The sequence below is a fragment of the Coregonus clupeaformis genome, chromosome 19 (genome assembly GCF_020615455.1).
Source record: "Coregonus clupeaformis isolate EN_2021a chromosome 19, ASM2061545v1, whole genome shotgun sequence".
Classification (NCBI taxonomy): Eukaryota; Metazoa; Chordata; class Actinopteri; order Salmoniformes; family Salmonidae; genus Coregonus; species Coregonus clupeaformis.
This window is the reverse complement of record NC_059210.1, coordinates 43,393,328-43,412,610: the sequence shown is the minus strand read 5'-3', so window position 1 is coordinate 43,412,610 and position 19,283 is coordinate 43,393,328. Positions and strand designations below refer to the sequence as shown.

The 19,283-nt window shown below is 45.5% G+C and overlaps 1 protein-coding gene across 1 annotated transcript in view; it reads right to left on the bottom strand.

Annotated features, from left to right (window-relative positions):
• LOC121531351 (semaphorin-3D-like) overlaps nt 1-19,283 on the bottom strand; it is a 110,328-nt gene that overhangs the window by 26,704 nt on the left and 64,341 nt on the right. Inside the window, exons 8-15 of the mRNA XM_041836588.2 lie at nt 12,475-12,611; nt 10,718-10,832; nt 10,482-10,551; nt 9,357-9,501; nt 5,124-5,346; nt 2,132-2,220; nt 1,405-1,446; nt 59-216 (exon numbers count right to left, since the gene is read on the bottom strand). Coding sequence (XP_041692522.1) covers nt 59-216; nt 1,405-1,446; nt 2,132-2,220; nt 5,124-5,346; nt 9,357-9,501; nt 10,482-10,551; nt 10,718-10,832; nt 12,475-12,611 — 979 coding nt within the window. The remainder of the gene's footprint in view (nt 1-58; nt 217-1,404; nt 1,447-2,131; nt 2,221-5,123; nt 5,347-9,356; nt 9,502-10,481; nt 10,552-10,717; nt 10,833-12,474; nt 12,612-19,283) is intronic.

Sequence of the window (19,283 nt, the reverse complement as noted above, 5' to 3'; positions counted from 1 at the left end):
TGTGTGTGTGTGTGTGTGTGTGTGTGTGTGTGTGTGTGTGTGTGTGTGTGTGCTCTACCTCTTGGATGCTGGGACGTATCGTGAGCAGGTGTGTCCGTCCCAGGCGCAGTAGGGATCTCTGGCGAGGCAGCACTCTGCACACAGCTGACCATACAGGTGACACCTGCTCAGTGACACCTGGGCTAGCCCAGCCCCCGAACCCACATACAGCTGTTGCTTTGGAGACAGAGATGGAGAGAACAAACAACCTCAGAAAAGGGTACAGTCTAGCACACCTGTTTCAACTAATCAACTAATCACCTTGCTATATGTTGGTGTTGTTTACACTATACTATGGTTCATTGTGGGAAAGAGACCTGTGTTTTTCTGATCTCAGTTTTATTCCTTGTGTGTACACGTGTGTCCATGCGTGTGCATGCATGTGAGTACATGTGTGATTTAGTACACCCACATGTCCAGCAGCATATAGTACAGTACACTCTTAGAAAAAAAGGTGCTATCTAGAACCTAAAAGGGTTCTTCGGCTATCCGCATAGGAGAACCCTTTGAAGAACCCTTTTTGATTCCAGGTAGAACCCTTTCCACAGAGGGTTCTACATGGAACCCAAAATAGTTCTACTTGGAACCAAAAAGGGTTCTACCTGGAACCAAAAAGGGTTATCCTATTGGGACAGACTAATAACCTTTCTGGAACCCTTTTTTCTAAGAGTGTATCCTTAAGGATCTCACCTCCAATGTTATTATTACTGGAAGTCAACCCCCATAACTCTAAAGCTTGTTTAAACAACAAAACCTTCAACAATGAGAGAGAGAGAGAGAGAGAGAGAGAGAGAGAGAGAGAGAGAGAGAGAGAGAGAGAGAGAGAGAGAGAGAGAGAGAGAGAGAGAGAGAGAGAGAGAGAGAGAGAGAGAGAGAGAGAAAGGAAGGTGTTTTGTATGGATCTGCCTGGACTCGTCTGAACCAGGGATTCCAAAACAAACACTGAACGGAAACATGGAAAACACTGGGGGATGGGTTGGGATGAGATGAACACACGCACATGCGCGCACACACACACACAGGCTGTGGCAGATGAAGGGAGGCTGTGATTGGAGTTGAAGGGTCTGCTGACATCCCTGACTCTCAGTTAGCGAGGGAGGAGAGGAGAAGGAGGAGGAGAGGAAGAGAGAGAAGGAGGAGGGGAGGAAGAGAGGGGAGGAGGAGGGGAGGAAGAGAGGGGAGGAGGAGAGGGGAGGAGGAGGGGAGGAAGAGAGGGGAAGAGGAGGGGGGCAGAAGGGAAGGAAAGAGGGAAGGTGGCTTTGGATGGTGCAGTTAGTACCCCTGAACCTAAAGCTACAGTATATGAGAAATGTAGGGAGGGACAGAGATTGAAAGGAGGGATAGAGAGAAGAGGGGAGTTCTTACCTGTTTAGAAGAGATCTCCATACTCAGGATGGGAGTGGGAGCCTTGAGGAGAAAACACACATTATCTCCACTATACACACATACACACTGACTCATACTTCCTACTTAATACATATTGTAGTTATCTAATTAGTTCTGCTTGAGAAAAATCAAGCTAATTTTCCAGCTGCGGAGATGGCCTCAGGTTAGGGAGTTCAACCAATGAGTCTGTGAATCAACGAGAGAGAATAAACTCACTCTATGTCTGTAATACTAGAGAAACACACCAACTCTCCTGTCTATACCCCCAGAACTCCTGCTGTGTGTTTAGAATCGAAAGACATTAATATTTTCCTGTTGTTTAAAGAGTTGACAACCCTTCAATCAAGAGCTCCTGTCATTGCTAAATGAAAATGTTTGGTAGATAAGGTAATATTAATTGACAAATCACCTTGACCTTGAATTCCAGGATAGAAGGAAACTCAGGATATTTGTTTTTTAGTATTATGAGTAGCTACATGCAAATACCCTTTTCTGCCTGCAGTAGAGGTAATATGACTTAGGAAAAGTCAGTTATCTGAATCAGAGTGCTATAAGTCTGACAGATCTGGTGTAGACGTATGAAACTTTCCCAAAACCTATGTCAATTAAGACATTACTCAGAGGTGTGTGTGTGTGTGTGTGTGTGTGTGTGTGTGTGTGTGTGTGTGTGTGTGTGTGTGTGTGTGTGTGTGTGTGTGACTGTTACCTGGAACACCAGGAGCTCCTCCAGAATCACCTCCTCAGTAGACCAGTTCTCCTGAGTAATGCTCACCACCTTCAGGACTGACCCAGCATCTGGACAACACACACACACACGCTTATATTTTCACATGCTTATGAAATACACACACACATAGACCTTCCCTTTCGCTAGCTTTCTAGTGAGAGAGTTCTACTGAAATGGCTCCAAACAGACTATGATGTTGTAGCTCTCTCTGCTGGTCAGTCTGAGCATGACAGCAAAGTCAGGGGATTTCATTTTTTTTGTAAAATTTAATTTAATTTAAACAATATAAAACATAAACATACAAAGGACAGCATACAGATGCACAAAAACATCAACAACATCACAACTGCACAGTTGATTTTCAGTTTTTAAGTATATGTTTTTTCAAGATGATTGAAGCGAAAAGTATCGTCCTTACCCATCGGGACTGACGGATTAAAAGTAAATTTACATTGTAACAATACTTCTGACAGCCAACATTCTAACTCCGGCCATAACTTTTGGACTTTATAGCATTCCCAGAAGGCATGGATTATTGAGTCATTGTTAGTTTTACACTTAAGACATGACTCTGCCCTTGTGCTGTATAATTTGTGAATTTTGTCTGTTGTATAATACATTATATACATTAGTTTATACTGGATTAAGCGTACATTTTCGTTAACTGTAATTTCGTTAGTTACAGTGCCTTAAGAAAGTATTCACACCCCTTGACTTTTCCCATATTTTGTTGTTTTACAAGGTGGGATTCAAATGGATTTAATTGTCATTTTTTTGTCAACGATCTACACAAAATACTTCATACTGTCAAAGTGGAAGAAAACTTTGAACATTTGTGAACAAATACATATGAAAATAAAACATGAATATATCTTGATTACATAAGTATTCACACCCCTGAGTCAATACATGTTAGAATCACCGTTGGCAGTGAGTCTTTCTGGGTAAATCTCTAAGAGCTTTGCACACCTGGATTGTACAATATTTGCACATTATATATATTTTTATTCTTCAAGCTCTATCAAGTTGGTTGTTGATTACATTTTACAATTTAGTCATTTAGCAGACGCTCTTATCCAGAGCGACTTACAGTTAGTGAGTGCATACATTTTTTCACACTGGCCCCCCGTGGGAAACAAACCCACAACCCTGGCGTTGCAAGCGCCATGCTCTACCAACTGAGCTACAGAGGAGGCCCATCCGCTTGCTAGACAGACATTTTCAAGTCTTGTCATAGATTTTCAAGCCGATTTAAGACAAAACTGTAACTAAGCCACTCAGGAACATTCAATGTCGTCTTGGTAAGCAAGTCCAGTGTATATTTGGCCTTGTGTTTTAGGTCATAGTCCTGCTAAAAGGTGAATATGTCTCCCAGTGTCTGTTGGAAAGCAGACTGAACCAGGTTTTCCTCTAGGACTTTGCCTGTGCTTAGCTCTATTTCGTTTATTTTATCCTAAAATACTCCCAAGTTCTTGCCGATGACAAGCATACCTATAACATGATGCAGCCACCACCATGCTTGAAAATATGAAGAGTGGTACTCAGTGATGTGTTGTGTTGGATTTGCATCAAACATAACGCTTTGTATTCAGGACATAAAGTTAATTTCTTTGCCACATTCTTTGCAGTTTTTACTTAAGTGCCTTGTTGTAAACAGGATGCATCTTTTGGAATAGTTGTATTCTGTACATGCTTCCTTCTTTTCACTCTGTCATTTAGGTTAGCATTGTGGAGTAACTACAATGTTGTTGATCCATTCTCAGTTTTCTCCTATCACGCCCATTAAACTCTGTAACTGTTTTAAATTCACAATTGAAATCCTTGAGCGGTTTCCTGCCTCTCCGGCAACTGAGTTAGGAAGGACGCCTGTATCTTTGTAGTGACTGGGTTTATTTATACACCATCCAAAGTGTAATTAATTACTTCACCATGTTCAAAGGGATAGTCAATGTCTGCTTTTTAAATTTGTACACATCTACCAATAGGTACACTTCTTTACGAGGCATTGGAAAACCTCCCTGGTCTATCTGGTTGAATCTATTTACTGCTGGACTGAAGGACAGATAATTGTATTTGTGGGGTATAGAGATGAGGTAGTCATTAAAAAAAATATGTTAAACACTATTATTGCAGAGTGAGTCCATGCAACTTATTATGTGACATGCTAAGCAAGTTTTTGCTCCTGAACTTATTTAGGCTTGTCATAACAAAGGGGTTGAATACTTATTGACTCAAAACATTTCAGATTTTAATCTGTAATTAATTTGTAAAAATGTCTAAAAACACAATTCCACTTTGACGTGATGGGTTATTGTGTGAAGGCCAGTAACAAAAAATCTCAATTTAATCAATTTTAAATTCAGGCTGTAATACAACAAAATGTGGAAAAAGTCAAGGGGTGTGAATACTTTCTGAAGGCATTGAAAATGTCAACATTCCCTCCATCTTGTGCCAATATCCGTTATTTTTAAGTCTTGGTTCCAATAGTTGATATTTTTTTCTAAGAGATTGTCAGTTGGATAGGTTTCTGCAAGTTGTTGTATATCTTACCTATCATATGAATATCCTTTTCGGACTCAAATATGATAGGGGACAGAGAATTTCATATGGAGCTCATACAGTGAGTATCAACAATACCGCAAGATGGAATTAAAAACAATATCTAACATTCAAACAGTCTTAACATTCTCAGGTTAAAGAGGAAGGCTGAGAGGAGAATGTTAGGGTTAGTGAAAAGTGTTTGTTTGTTTGTGTGTGTGTGTGTGTTTGTGTGTGTGTGTGTGTGTGTGTGTGTGTGTGTGTGTGTGTGTGTGTGTGTGTGTGTGTGTGTGTGTGTGTGTGTGTGTGTGTGTGTGTGTGTGTGTGTGTGTGTGTGTGTGTGTGTGTGTCTGTGTGTGTGTGTGTGTGTGTGTGTGTGTGTGTGTGTGTTTGTGTGTGTGTGTGTGTGTGTGTGTTTGTGTGCATCTCTCACCTGTCCCCAGGAACATGACTTCATACTGTCCGTCCTCAGCCATGACGCGGTCCACCACTATCTGTGTCAGTGTGTAGTCGACACGTACAAGCGTGAACACGGGCCGGCCGGTCAGGGGATAGATGGAGCGGAACATGAGGGGGTGGAAGCGGATGAAACTGACCACCTCGTCTGAGAAGTCTTTAGTGGTCCTTATCCTGGGATCATACGTCTTACTGGGACACTGGGGAGAGGGGATAGAAAATTATGTTTAGATTATTTTATCTGGATTAGAGAAGAAGACAGCATGAAAGCCTACCTAGAAGCAGATACTCATCTAGCTAAGTACCTAAAGGATTAATTTTAGGATTCCCTGTCATTAAAGACGCACTCCAGCTATGTTGGACCTTTTCCTTTTGAAAAAACAATATCCCAAGTATAAATACAGTAATGCACACCCACTTAAGGGTAAAAAAACACATTTCTAGCAAAATAGTGTTTTTTAGGCCATTCAAGGAGTTGGTCTGATGGTCTGATGTGATTTCATCTGTCTCCGCCCCTGGTTGAGAAGCAATACAAAAGTGGAGAGGCCATCCCCCCCACTTGTGCCATGTCATGTTATACCTGGATCACCTATTGAGATGGGCCTTTTGTTAAGTAAATCAGGTGTTAAATAAGGTGAAAAGGAGCCTGGAGTGCGTCTTTAACATTATAGTGCTGTTCACTCTTGGATTGCGTCCTACCTGACAGGTCGCTCCTACCAGGTGGCGTGGCTAGAATCTGTCTCCGCACCACGTGCTCTCACCACTGGTGTCTCCCAGGGCTCAGTTCTAGGCCCTCTCCTATTCTCTCCATACACCAAGTCACTTGGCTCTGTCATATCCTCACATGGTCTCTCCTATCATTGCTACGCAGACAACACACAATTAATTTTCTCCTTTCCCCCTTCTGATAACCAGGTGGCGAATTGCATCTCTGCATGTCTGGCAGACATATCAGTGTGGATGTCGGATCACCACCTCAAGCTGAACCTTGGCAAGACTGAGCTGCTCTTCCTCCCGGGGAAGGACTGCCCGCTCCATGATCTCCATGATCTCGCCATCACGGTTGACAACTCCATTGTGTCCTCCTCCCAGAGTGCAAAGAACCTTGGCGTGACCCTGGACAACACCCTAACATCAAAGCGGTGACCCGATCCTGCAGGTTCATGCTCTACAACATTCGCATAGTACAACCCTACCTTACACAGAAAGCGGCACAGGTCCTAATCCAGGCACTTGTCATCTCCCGTCTGGATTACTGCAACTCGCTGTTGACTGGGCTCCCTGCCTGTGCCATTAAACCCCTACAACTTATCCAGAACGCCGCAGCCCGTCTGGTGTTCAACCTTCCCAAGTTCTCTCATGTCACCCTGCTCCTCCGCATACTCCACTGGCTTCCAGTTGAGGCTCGCATCTACTACAAGACCATGGTGCTTGCCTACGGAGCTGTGAGGGGAACGGCACCTCCTTACCTTCAGGCTCTGATTAGACCCTACACCCAAACGAGGGCACTACGTTCATCCACCTCTGGCCTGCTAGCTCCCCTACCTCTACGGAAGCACAGTTCCCGCTCAGCCCAGTCAAAGCTATTCGCTGCTCTGGCACCCCAATGGTGGAACAAGCTCCCCCACGACGCCAGGACAGCGGAGTCACTGACCACCTTCAGGAGACACTTGAAACACTACCTCTTTAAGGAATACCTGGAATAGTATAAAGTAATCCTTCTACCCCAACCCCGCCCCCCGCCCCCACCCCATAAAAAAACAGAAGAAAAAAAGTGGTTGTCCCACTGGCTATCATGAGTTGAATGTACCAATTTATAAGTCGCTCTGGATAAGAGCGTCTGCTAAATGATGTAAATGTAAATTAAAATAGTGTTTGTCAAATTTTTCCAGGTGTTGTCAGTGGTCTATGGTCTATATAATAAGTGTGTGTCTCCCTCTGGTGGTGAGCTGAGGTACTCCACAGATACAGGTATGTACCGCTACATCTGGAGTACACAACCCGTGTACCCCGTCTTTTCCTCCTATTATACCATTATAAACCATCTCTTGACAGCGCCATGCATATCCCCTCACACACACATACACACACATGCGCGCATATACACAAATGTACCGACACATACAGTACATTCGGAAAGTATTCAGCCCCCTTGACTTTTTCCACATTTTGTTACGTTACAGCCTTATTCTAAAATGGTTAAATCCTTTTTTCCCTCATCAATCTACACACAATACCCCATAATGACAAAGCAAATGTGTCAAAAATAAAAACTGAAATATCAAATTTACATAAGTATTCAGACCCTTTACTCAGTACTTTGTTGAAGCACCTTTGGCAGCGATTACAGCCTCGAGTCTTCTTGGGTATGACGCTACAAGCTTGGCATACCTGTATTTGCGGAGCTTCTCCCATTCTTCTCTGCAGATCCTCTCAAGGTCTGTCAAGTTGAATGGGAATCGTCGCTGCACAGCTATTTTCAGGTCTCTCCAGAGATGTTCGATCGGGTTCAAGTCTGGGCTCTAGCTGGGCCACTCAAGGACATTGAGAGACTTGTCACAAAGCCACTCCTGCGTTGTCTTGGCTGTATGCTTAGGTTAGTTTGAAGGTGAACCATCGCCCCAGTCTGAGGTCCTGAGCGCTCTGGAGCAGGTTTTCATCAATGATCACTCTGTACTTTGCTCCATTCATCTTTCCCTCGATCCTGACTAGTCTCCCAGTCCCTGCGGCTGAAAAACATCCCCACAGCATGATGCTGGCACCCCCATGCTTCACCGTAGAGATGGTGCCTGGTTTCCTCCAGAAGTGACGCTTGGCATTCAGGCCAAAGCGTTCAATCTTGGTTTCATCAGACCAGAGAATCTTGTTTCTCATGGTCTAAGAGTCCTTTAGGTGCCTTTTGGCAAACACCAAGCAGGCTGTCATGTGCCTTTTACTAAGGAGTGGCTTCCGTCTGGCCACTCTATCATAAAGACCTGAGTGAACTGTCTGTTTAGACTAGGGTGGAGTGCTGCAGAGATGGTTGTCCTACTGGAAGGTTTTCCCATCTCCACAGAGGAACTCTGGAGCTCTGTCAGAATGACCATCAGGTTCTTGGTCACCTCCTTGAGCAAGGCCCTTCTCCCCCGATTGCTCAGTTTGGTCAGGCGACCAGCTCTAGGAAGAGTCTTGGTGGTTCCAAACTTCTTCCATTTAAGAATGATGGAGACCTGAGTGAACTGTCTGTTTAGACTAGGGTGGAGTGCTCTTGGGGACCTTCAATGCTGCATAAATGTTTTGTTACCCTTCCCCAGATCTGTGCCTCGACACAATCCTGTCTCGGAGCTCTACGGACAATTCATTCGCCCTCATGGCTGGGTTTTTGCTCTGACATGCACTGTCAACTGTGGGACCTTAGACAGGTGTGTGCCTTTCCAAATCATGTCCAATCAGTAGAATTCACCACAGGTGGGCTCCAATCAAATTGTAGAAACATCTCAAGGATGACCAATGGAAACCTGAGCTCAATTTCGAGTCTCAGAGCAAAGGGTCTGAATACTTATGTAAATAAGGTATTTCTGTTTTTTATTTTTTTTGATAAATGTACAAACATAAAAATAAAAATAAACTGTTTTCACGTTGTCATTATGCGGTATTGTGTGCAGACTGATGAGGATTTGTATTTATTTAATCCATTTTAGAATAAAGCTGTAACGTAACAAAATGTGGAAAAAGTCAAGAGGTCTGAATACTTTCCGAATGCACTGTACACACACACCAGTCACAGCCCCTCTTTTTAATCAGTTCCACAAACACTGCAGAAAAGGAAACATACGATGGTGATCACCGTGACGATTTAGTGACATCAACAAAGCTGCCGCCCAGACTGCAGTTTATTATTGTTCATCAGGACTGAGACTAGGTCATATATCACACACACACACACGCACACACACACACACAAACGTTTACTTCTGTCACACTCTCACAGAGATGCATTATGCGCACAGGCACACATAATAGATGGATGTTTATTATTGTTCATCAGGACTGTGTCATATATCAGGATTGGGTCATATACTGTAAGTCATTTAAGTGGAGTAGAAGGGGTCTGTCTAAATAATCCTGTACAGAAACAGTATGAGGTCATCTTGCATGTGTCCCTGCTCACGCCCAGGAGGGAAATGGAGGGGAGTAGGGCTAGGAGAGATGAGTGTGTGTGTTACTGTACCGTTCCAGGGCGAGGGTAAGGTATTCTTCCCTCATATTCTACCCAGCGATGGTCAGGTCCTTCCTTGTGAGCGTAGGGTCCGTTGAACACAGCTCGTATGTCAGCCATGCTGTACACACATACCGCTGAGCCACGGAACACAGAGCTGGGGGATAAACACAGTCTAATAGGTATAGTGGGAGGAATAACCTGAGAGGTACAGTAGAGAGACGTCTCATTATATAACAGGTTGTTTGGATCCTGGATGCTGCTGATTGGTTAATAGGAAGCAGTTATTCACCACAATTCCCGGGTAATGCCTGTTAACAGTTCCATTTAAATTGTCAATGCGCATCCACTGTCCCACACAGCCCAGCCAAGCAATCGATAAACTTTATCTCCCTTGGAAAAAAGCATCAAGACAAATCTCCCCAATGCTACTAGCCTAGCATTCGGTTTGCAACAGTTGGGGTTCGTCAAACCTTGCTGTCTGCCTCTCCGACCTTTGGAACAATGTAGCAGTATTTTTTTGTTGCGATCTCCACCGTGCCATGCTTATGAATGTGACAAGACTAACAGCTTCTCTGAGCCAGGCAAATTAATTCATCAGGACCCCTATAATGGATATCCAAAACAATGGCAATAGAAACAAAGGTAAAACAAACGAAAATGCACATAGTTTGTTGTCATTTCAGCTGCTTGATGCGATTGTGTGTTAGCTTTAGTTGACTAGCTAAGAAAAGAGAAGTAGCTAGCCTGCATAGCTACATGCCAATGATTTGTTTAGCATAGCAACCATTGCAAATAAAATGGATAGAATGAACAACCAGCTCATTTGGCTAGCAACTTCAGAATCTCAGAACTAACGACTGTCTTTTGCCTGGACTATTTTGCATGGTGGAAGGATGAAATGAAAAAATGTACTCATTAAAATAACGTGTTACGTGTTGGCAACCGTTTTATACAAGTAATAAGCCCTCAAACCCGGGAATTATCGTGAATAACACACTCCTAAGTGCTGTTTTCCTGGCCCTTGGCTTTGACTATGGCCTAAGAACAGCCCTTAGTCTGGAGTTATTCACACGATAATCCTCGGGTTCTCATGCCTTATTGCTTAAGTATGGTATGGTGTACTATGTGTTTTACCTGGAGGTGGTGAAGACTCCATACACAACAGGGTTCTTCTCATCTCTGGTGGGGAGCAGGAATATGTCCTCTACAACACACATACACACACACATAAAAGGTAAGAATGTGGCATTTAGTGAGCATGTAAACATGGAAGCATGTAATGTGTGTGTGTGTGTGTGTGTGTGTGTGTGTGTGTGTGTGTGTGTGTGTGTGTGTGTGTGTGTGTGTGCGTGCGTGCGTGCGTGATTTACGGAGCTCGTCAAAGTGTGTGTCCACTCCATCGGGTCCAGGGATGGAACACACCAGTCTGGCTTTGAGGAACGTCGTCCACTTATTGGTCAGACTCCTCAACCCTCCCACGTCATTCTGAAACACAACCATAACACAACCATAACACAACCATTACACAACCATTACATAACCATAGTCTGACACACAAATACAACTGAAATCAGTTTTGCAGGTTTAAAACCATGAAACAACCACAATCTAGTTCACAGATCTGACATATCAAGTACAACACAACTGCAAACAATTTTTACAGACCTTGAAATCTTACACTCCTGTTTGAGACTAGTTTAAATAAACCAAGGTAAAGACAGAATTCTGATTATTTGACTGGCAGAGGACTGAGGTCTGCTTATTACGGTAATGATGATGGCAGTCGGAATGAACTGACAAAGGAGGGCGAGAGGACTGAAGAGAAAAATAGCTGACAAGGAGGAGAGAATAGGGTAGAGGGATTTAGTAGGACAAGAATAGCAGTATGAAGGAAGAATTAAAGCCAGAGAAAGGGAGAGAAAGAATCTAAAGAAATAGAAAGATGAGGAAAGAAGAAATGAAGGTAAAGTAGCAAGCTCATTAATTATGCAGGTTTTCTAATTAGCATATGTATACCCCTGGCTGAATGCGCTACTCAATAAAGCAATGCCCTTCTCAGGGTCAGGGTTAGGGTAGGAGTACTCAAATATGCATATCAAGTACAGGGCCCCTTTATCCAGCACAAGGGCCCTAGACTAACCTCCCTATTGAACTTGGCCTGCAGACTAAACTAAAGCTATAGACACACAATTATTGAAAAGGAAGGGATAATGGCTTTAGCGTTTTCTAAATAGGATTATCTTCAAAGATTAATGAAGCTTTGTTATTCCACTTATCCAGAGAGGAACCCCTCTATGGTCGGCTGTAGACACAGGACAAGGAATCCTTCTCCTGCCTCATCGGCCTTACAGCTTACTCCCAAGTCATAAACACTCTAAGTGCGTGTGACTGGGAATGTTGCAATGGAGCTTGGAATTTTTATAGTGGGAAGGGTCCAGGTACAGTCTCCCTACTACCAGAAAATACCAAACCCCACATAGCTGGGAACTGAAATATAATATTTTCGTCCAACAGTGGCCTATCTTTTCTGCAACGAGCCAGTCTGGGTGCAGGCTTTGGTTCCAGCCAAGTATTCACACACCTGATTAAACTTATCAACCTGCTGTAGTCTCCAGCTAGCCCGCTAACAGGCCTGAGCAGAGTTTCTGCTGTATTGGTTGACCTACACAGCTCCTTCAGAACTGTGAACATGGAAGGAGTTAAAGCTGGGGGTTTGGGCTAGATGTAGAGCATAAAGCAGGAGTAGGGCTGGAGCAGGACCCAAATGATACAGGACCAACTAGCCTACAGTCCTACTTCATTCCTACTCCTACGCTGTCTTGGGACCAGACCATAGGCTGCCCTGTCAGTAAGACACAAAAAGAGGTTAAACCATGATTTACCCTCTCTGACAGCAGTGGTCCGTTCCTCTGTCGGCAGACTACACAAGAGGAATGTACTAGGAGGTATCGTCCCAGGGAGATTTAAGCACATCTGTGGAGAGGCCAGCTCTGTAGTAGTGGAAAGAGATCTATCAACGTACATGCGCCCTGTTAGATGTCTGTCCTCCTCCTCACCTCTTCCCTGACCTCTCCCCAAAACCATCCCTCACTCACTTTTACCCTTCTACACCTCTCCCCCATCTCACCTGGCAGACGCGTGCCACGCGGGACAGGACACTCTTATCGTTGCCGTCACGTGACGACTCGCGGAAGAAGAAGTAGATCTTGTCATCGTCAGGGTTGTAGGTGTCTGACACAGGATGGGCTGATACAAACCTGGCCTCTAGAGAGAGATAGAGAGAGAGAGAGAGAGAGAGAGAGAGATATGGGGGAGGTGGAGAGGTGGAGAGAGAGTTATAAGTGCAACATTTTTCATGTTTACATCCTTACCCTGTGGACATAGCAGAGCGTCTTTTATGTATTTATTTGCAGTCTCCTCTGAGTACCCTGAGTTATGAACATTAAAATACCCCCAGACAGGGCCTTGGAACAGAAGAAAGGAACGAGACAGAGTGAGAAAGAAAGCATGTGGCTGTGCGCTGTGTTACAGGAACATGACATCAACATGACATCAACCGAGGAAACTAACCGAAGCCTCCGGGGGGATTCCTTAGAATAGGATAATGTAGGCATGCGCACACACACACACACACACACACACACACACACACACACACACACACACACACACACAACATATTACACAGAGTCACTGTTACTGTACGCTAGGTAAGATGTTCCAGAACCCCTGACACACACACACACACACACACACACACACACACACACACACACACACACACACACACACACACACACACACACACACACACACAACATATTACACACTGAGTGACAGCATCACTCCAGAGAACTCATACACACCCCGCTCCTGGCTGTGAAATGTGGAGAGTGTGTGTCAGAAGTTGGAAACTGGTGACAACTTGATAATCCATGACAGACATAGAGAAGAGAGCATCATAGAATAGTGATTGTACTGTCTGTGTAGAAAAGGGCCCAATGAACTTTGTGTGTAGACTAGGGCCCTGTGAACTGTCTGTGTAGACTAGGGCCCTGTGAACTGTCTGTGTAGAATAGAGCACTGTGAACTGTCTGTGTAGACTAGGGTCCTGTGAACTGTCTGTGTAGACTAAGGCCCTGTGAACTGTCTGTGTAGACTAGGGCCATGTGAGATGTCTGCGTAGAATAGGGCCTTGTGAACTGTCTGTGTAGACTAGGGCCCTGTGAACTGTCTGTGTAGACTAGAGCCCTGTGAACAGTGTGTGCAGACTAAGGCCCTGTGAGATGTCTGCGTAGACTAGGGTCATGTGAACTGTCTGTGTAGACAAGGGCCCTGTGAACTTTGTGTGTAGACTAGAGCCCTGTGAACTGTCTCTGTAGACTAGGGCCCTGTGAACTGTCTGTGTAGACTAGGGCCCTGTGAACTGTCTGTGTAGACTAGGGCCCTGTGAACTCTGTGTAGACTAGAGCCCTGTGAACTGTCTCTGTAGACTAGGGCCCTGTGAACTGTCTGTGTAGACTAGGGCCCTTTGAACTGTCTGTGTAGACTAGGGCCCTGTGAACTGTCTGATTAGACTAGAGACCTGTGAACTGTGTGTGTATAGACAAGGGCCCTGTGAACTTTGTGTGTAGACTAGGGCCCTGTGAACTGTCTGTGTAGACTAGGGCCCTGTGAACTGTCTGTGTAGACTAGGTCCCAGTGAACTGTCTCTGTAGACAAGGGTCCTGTGAACTATCTGTGTATACTATGGCCCTGTGAACTCTCTGTATAGACTAGGGCCCTGTGAACTGTCTGTGTAGACTAGGGCACTCTGAACTGTCTGTGTAAACTACGGCCATGTGAACTTTCTGTGTAGACAATGTTCTTGTGAACTATCTGTGTAGACTATGGCCCTGTGAAATCTCTGTATAGACTAGGGCCGTGTGAACTGTCTGTGTAGACTAGGGCCCTGTGAACTGTCTGTGTAAACTAGGGCCATGTGAACTTTCTTTGTAGACAAGGGCCCTGTGAAATGTCTGTGTAGACTAGGGCCCTGTGAACTGTCTGTGGAGACTAGGGACCTGTGAACTATCTGAGTAGGCTAAGGCCCTGTTAACTGTCTGTGTAGACTAGGGCCCTGTGAACTGTCTGTGTAAACTAGGGCCATGTGAACTTTCTGTGTAGAGAAGGGCCCTGTGAAATGTCTGTGTAGACTAGGGCCCTGTGAACTGTCTGTGGAGACTAGGGCCCTGTGAACTGTCTGAGTAGGATAAGGACCTGTGAACTGTCTGTGTAGACTAGGGCCCTGTGAACTGTCTGTGTAAACTAGGGCCATGTGAACTTTCTGTGTAGAGAAGGGCCCTGTGAAATGTCTGTGTAGACTAGGGCCCTGTGAACTGTCTGTGGAGACTAGGGCCCTGTGAACTGTCTGAGTAGGATAAGGACCTGTGAACTGTCTGTGTAGACTTGGGCCCTGTGAACTGTCTGAGTAGGCTAAGACCCTGTTAACTGTCTGTGTAAACTAGGGCCCTGTGAACTGTCTGTGTAAACTAGGGCCCTGTGAACTCTCTGTATAGACTAGGGCCCTGTGAACTGTCTGTGTAGACTAGGGCCCTGTGAACTGATTGTGTAGGCTAGGGCCCGGTGAACTGTCTGTGTACACAAGGGCCCTGTGAACTGTCTGTGTAGACTATGGCCCTATGAACTGTCTGTGAAGACTACAGCCCTGTGAATTCTGTGTGTGGACTAGGGCCCTGTGAGCTGTCTGTGTAGACTAGAGACCTGTGAACTGTCTGTGTAGACTAGGGCCTTGTGAACTGTCTGTTTAGACTAGGGCCATGGGAACTGTCTGTGTAGACAAGTGCAATGTGGAGAGTGTGTGTCAGAAGTTGGAAACTGGTGACAACTTGATGATCAATGACAGACATAGAGGAGAGAGCTTCATAGAATAGTGCTTGTACTGTCTGTGTAGAAAAGGGCCCTATGAACTTTGTGTGTAGACTAGGTCCCTGTGAACTGTCTGTGTAGACTAGGGCCTTGTGAACTGTCTGTGTAGACTAGGGCCATGGGAACTGTCTGTGTAGACAAGTGCATTGTGGAGAGTGTGTGTCAGAAGTTGGAAACTGGTGACAACTTGATGATCAATGACAGACATAGAGGAGAGAGCTTCATAGAATAGTGCTTGTACTGTCTGTGTAGAAAAGGGCCCTATGAACTTTGTGTGTAGACTAGGTCCCTGTGAACTGTCTGTGTAGACTAGGGCCCTGTGAACTGTCTGTGTAGAATAGAGCACTGTGAACTGTCTGTGTAGACTAGAGCCCTGTGAACTGTCTGTATAGACTAGGGCCATGTGAACTGTCTGAGTAGACTAGGGCCCTTTGAACTGTCTGTGTAGAATAGGGCCAGTGAACTGTGTGTGTATAGACAATGGCCCTGGGAACTTTGTGTGTAGACTAGGGCCCTGTGAACTGTCTGTGTAGACTAGAGCCCTGTGAATCGTCTTTGTAGACTAGGGCCCTGTGAACTGTCAGTGTAGACTAGGGCCCTGTGAACTGTCTGTGTAGACTAGAGCCCTGTGAACTGTCTGTGTAGACCAGGGCCCTGTAAACTGTCTGTGTAAACTAGGTCCCAGTGAACTGTATGTGTAGACTAGGGCCCTGTGAACTATCTATGTATACTATGGCCCTGTGAACTCTCTGTATAGACTAGGGCCCTGTGAAATGTCTGTGTAGACTAGGGCCCTGTGAACTGTCTGTGTAAACTAGGGCCATGTGAACTTTCTGTGTAGACAAGTGCCCTGTGAAATGTCTGTGTAGACTAGGGCCCTGTGAACTGTCTGAGTAGGCTAAGGCCCTGTTAACTGTCTGTGTAGACTAGGGCCCTGTGAACTGTCTGTGTAAACTAGGGCCATGTGAACTTTCTGTGTAGAGAAGGGCCCTGTGAAATGTCTGTGGAGACTAGGGCCCTGTGAACTGTCTGTGGAGACTAGGGCCCTGTGAACTGTCTGAGTAGGATAAGGACCTGTGAACTGTCTGTGTAGACTTGGGCCCTGTGAACTGTCTGAGTAGGCTAAGACCCTGTTAACTGTCTGTGTAAACTAGGGCCCGGTGAACTGTCTGTGTAAACTAGGGCCCTGTGAACTGTCTGTGTAGACTATGGCCCTGTGAACTCTCTGTATAGACTAGGGCCCTGTGAACTGTCTGTGTAGACTAGGGCCCTGTGAACTGACTGTGTAGGCTAGGGCCCGGTGAACTGTCTGTGTACACAAGGGCCCTGTGAACTGTCTGTGTAGACTATGGCCCTATGCAATGTCTGTGAAGACTACAGCCCTGTGAATTCTGTGTGTGGACTAGGGCCCTGTGAGCTGTCTGTGTAGACTAGAGACCTGTGAACTGTCTGTGTAGACTAGGGCCTTGTGAACTGTCTGTGTAGACTAGGGCCATGGGAACTGTCTGTGTAGACAAGTGCATTGTGGAGAGTGTGTGTCAGAAGTTGGAAACTGGTGACAACTTGATGATCAATGACAGACATAGAGGAGAGAGCTTCATAGAATAGTGCTTGCACTGTCTGTGTAGAAAAGGGCCCTATGAACTTTGTGTGTAGACTAGGTCCCTGTGAACTGTCTGTGTAGACTAGGGCCCTGTGAACTGGCTGTGTAGAATAGAGCACTGTGAACTGTCTGTGTAGACTAGAGCCCTGTGAACTGTCTGTATAGACTAGGGCCATGTGAACTGTCTGAGTAGACTAGGGCCCTTTGAACTGTCTGTGTAGAATAGGGCCAGTGAACTGTGTGTGTATAGACAAGGGCCCTGGGAACTTTGTGTGTAGACTAGGGCCCTGTGAACTGTCTGTGTAGACTAGAGCCCTGTGAATTGTCTTTGTAGACAAGTGCCCTGTGAAATGTCTGTGTAGACTAGGGCCCTGTGAACTGTCTGAGTAGGCTAAGGCCCTGTTAACTGTCTGTGTAGACTAGGGCCCTGTGAACAGTCTGTGTAAACTAGGGCCATGTGAACTTTCTGTGTAGAGAAGGGCCCTGTGAAATGTCTGTGTAGACTAGGGCCCTGTGAACTGTCTGTGGAGACTAGGGCCCTGTGAACTGTCTGAGTAGGATAAGGACCTGTGAACTGTCTGTGTAGACTTGGGCCCTGTGAACTGTCTGAGTAGGCTAAGACCCTGTAAACTGTCTGTGTAAACTAGGGCCCTGTGAACTGTCTGTGTAAACTAGGGCCCTGTGAACTGTCTGTGTAGACTATGGCCCTGTGAACTCTCTGTGTAGACTTGGGCCCTGTGAACTGTCTGAGTAGGCTAAGACCCTGTTAACTGTCTGTGTAAACTAGGGCCCTGTGAACTGTCTGTGTAAACTAGGGCCCTGTGAACTCTCTGTATAGACTAGGGCCCTGTGAACTGTCTGTGTAGACTAGGGCCCTGTGAACTGATTGTGTAGGCTAGGGCCCGGTGAACTGTCTGTGTACACAAGGGCCCTGTGAACTGTCTGTGTAGACTATGGCCCTATGAACTGTCTGTGAAGACTACAGCCCTGTGAATTCTGTGTGTGGACTAGGGCCCTGTGAGCTGTCTGTGTAGACTAGAGACCTGTGAACTGTCTGTGTAGACTAGGGCCTTGTGAACTGTCTGTTTAGACTAGGGCCATGGGAACTGTCTGTGTAGACAAGTGCAATGTGAGAGTGTGTGTCAGAAGTTGGAAACTGGTGACAACTTGATGATCAATGACAGACATAGAGGAGAGAGCTTCATAGAATAGTGCTTGTACTGTCTGTGTAGAAAAGGGCCCTATGAACTTTGTGTGTAGACTAGGTCCCTGTGAACTGTCTGTGTAGACTAGGGCCTTGTGAACTGTCTGTGTAGACTAGGGCCATGGGAACTGTCTGTGTAGACAAGTGCATTGTGGAGAGTGTGTGTCAGAAGTTGGAAACTGGTGACAACTTGATGATCAATGACAGACATAGAGGAGAGAGCTTCATAGAATAGTGCTTGTACTGTCTGTGTAGAAAAGGGCCCTATGAACTTTGTGTGTAGACTAGGTCCCTGTGAACTGTCTGTGTAGACTAGGGCCCTGTGAACTGTCTGTGTAGAATAGAGCACTGTGAACTGTCTGTGTAGACTAGAGCCCTGTGAACTGTCTGTATAGACTAGGGCCATTGAACTGTCTGAGTAGACTAGGGCCCTTTGAACTGTCTGTGTAGAATAGGGCCAGTGAACTGTGTGTGTATAGACAATGGCCCTGGGAACTTTGTGTGTAGACTAGGGCCCTGTGAACTGTCTGTGTAGACTAGAGCCCTGTGAATCGTCTTTGTAGACTAGGGCCCTGTGAACTGTCAGTGTAGACTAGGGCCCTGTGAACTGTCTGTGTAGACTAGAGCCCTGTGAACTGTCTGTGTAGACCAGGGCCCTGTAAACTGTCTGTGTAAACTAGGTCCCAGTGAACTGTATGTGTAGACTAGGGCCCTGTGAACTATCTATGTATACTATGGCCCTGTGAACTCTCTGTATAGACTAGGGCCCTGTGAACTGTCTGTGTAGACTAGGGCCCTGTGAACTGATTGTGTAGGCTAGGGCCCGGTGAACTGTCTGTGTACACAAGGGCCCTGTGAACTGTCTGTGTAGACTATGGCCCTATGAACTGTCTGTGAAGACTACAGCCCTGTGAATTCTGTGTGTGGACTAGGGCCCTGTGAGCTGTCTGTGTAGACTAGAGACCTGTGAACTGTCTGTGTAGACTAGGGCCTTGTGAACTGTCTGTTTAGACTAGGGCCATGGGAACTGTCTGTGTAGACAAGTGCAATGTGGAGAGTGTGTGTCAGAAGTTGGAAACTGGTGACAACTTGATGATCAATGACAGACATAGAGGAGAGAGCTTCATAGAATAGTGCTTGTACTGTCTGTGTAGAAAAGGGCCCTATGAACTTTGTGTGTAGACTAGGTCCCTGTGAACTG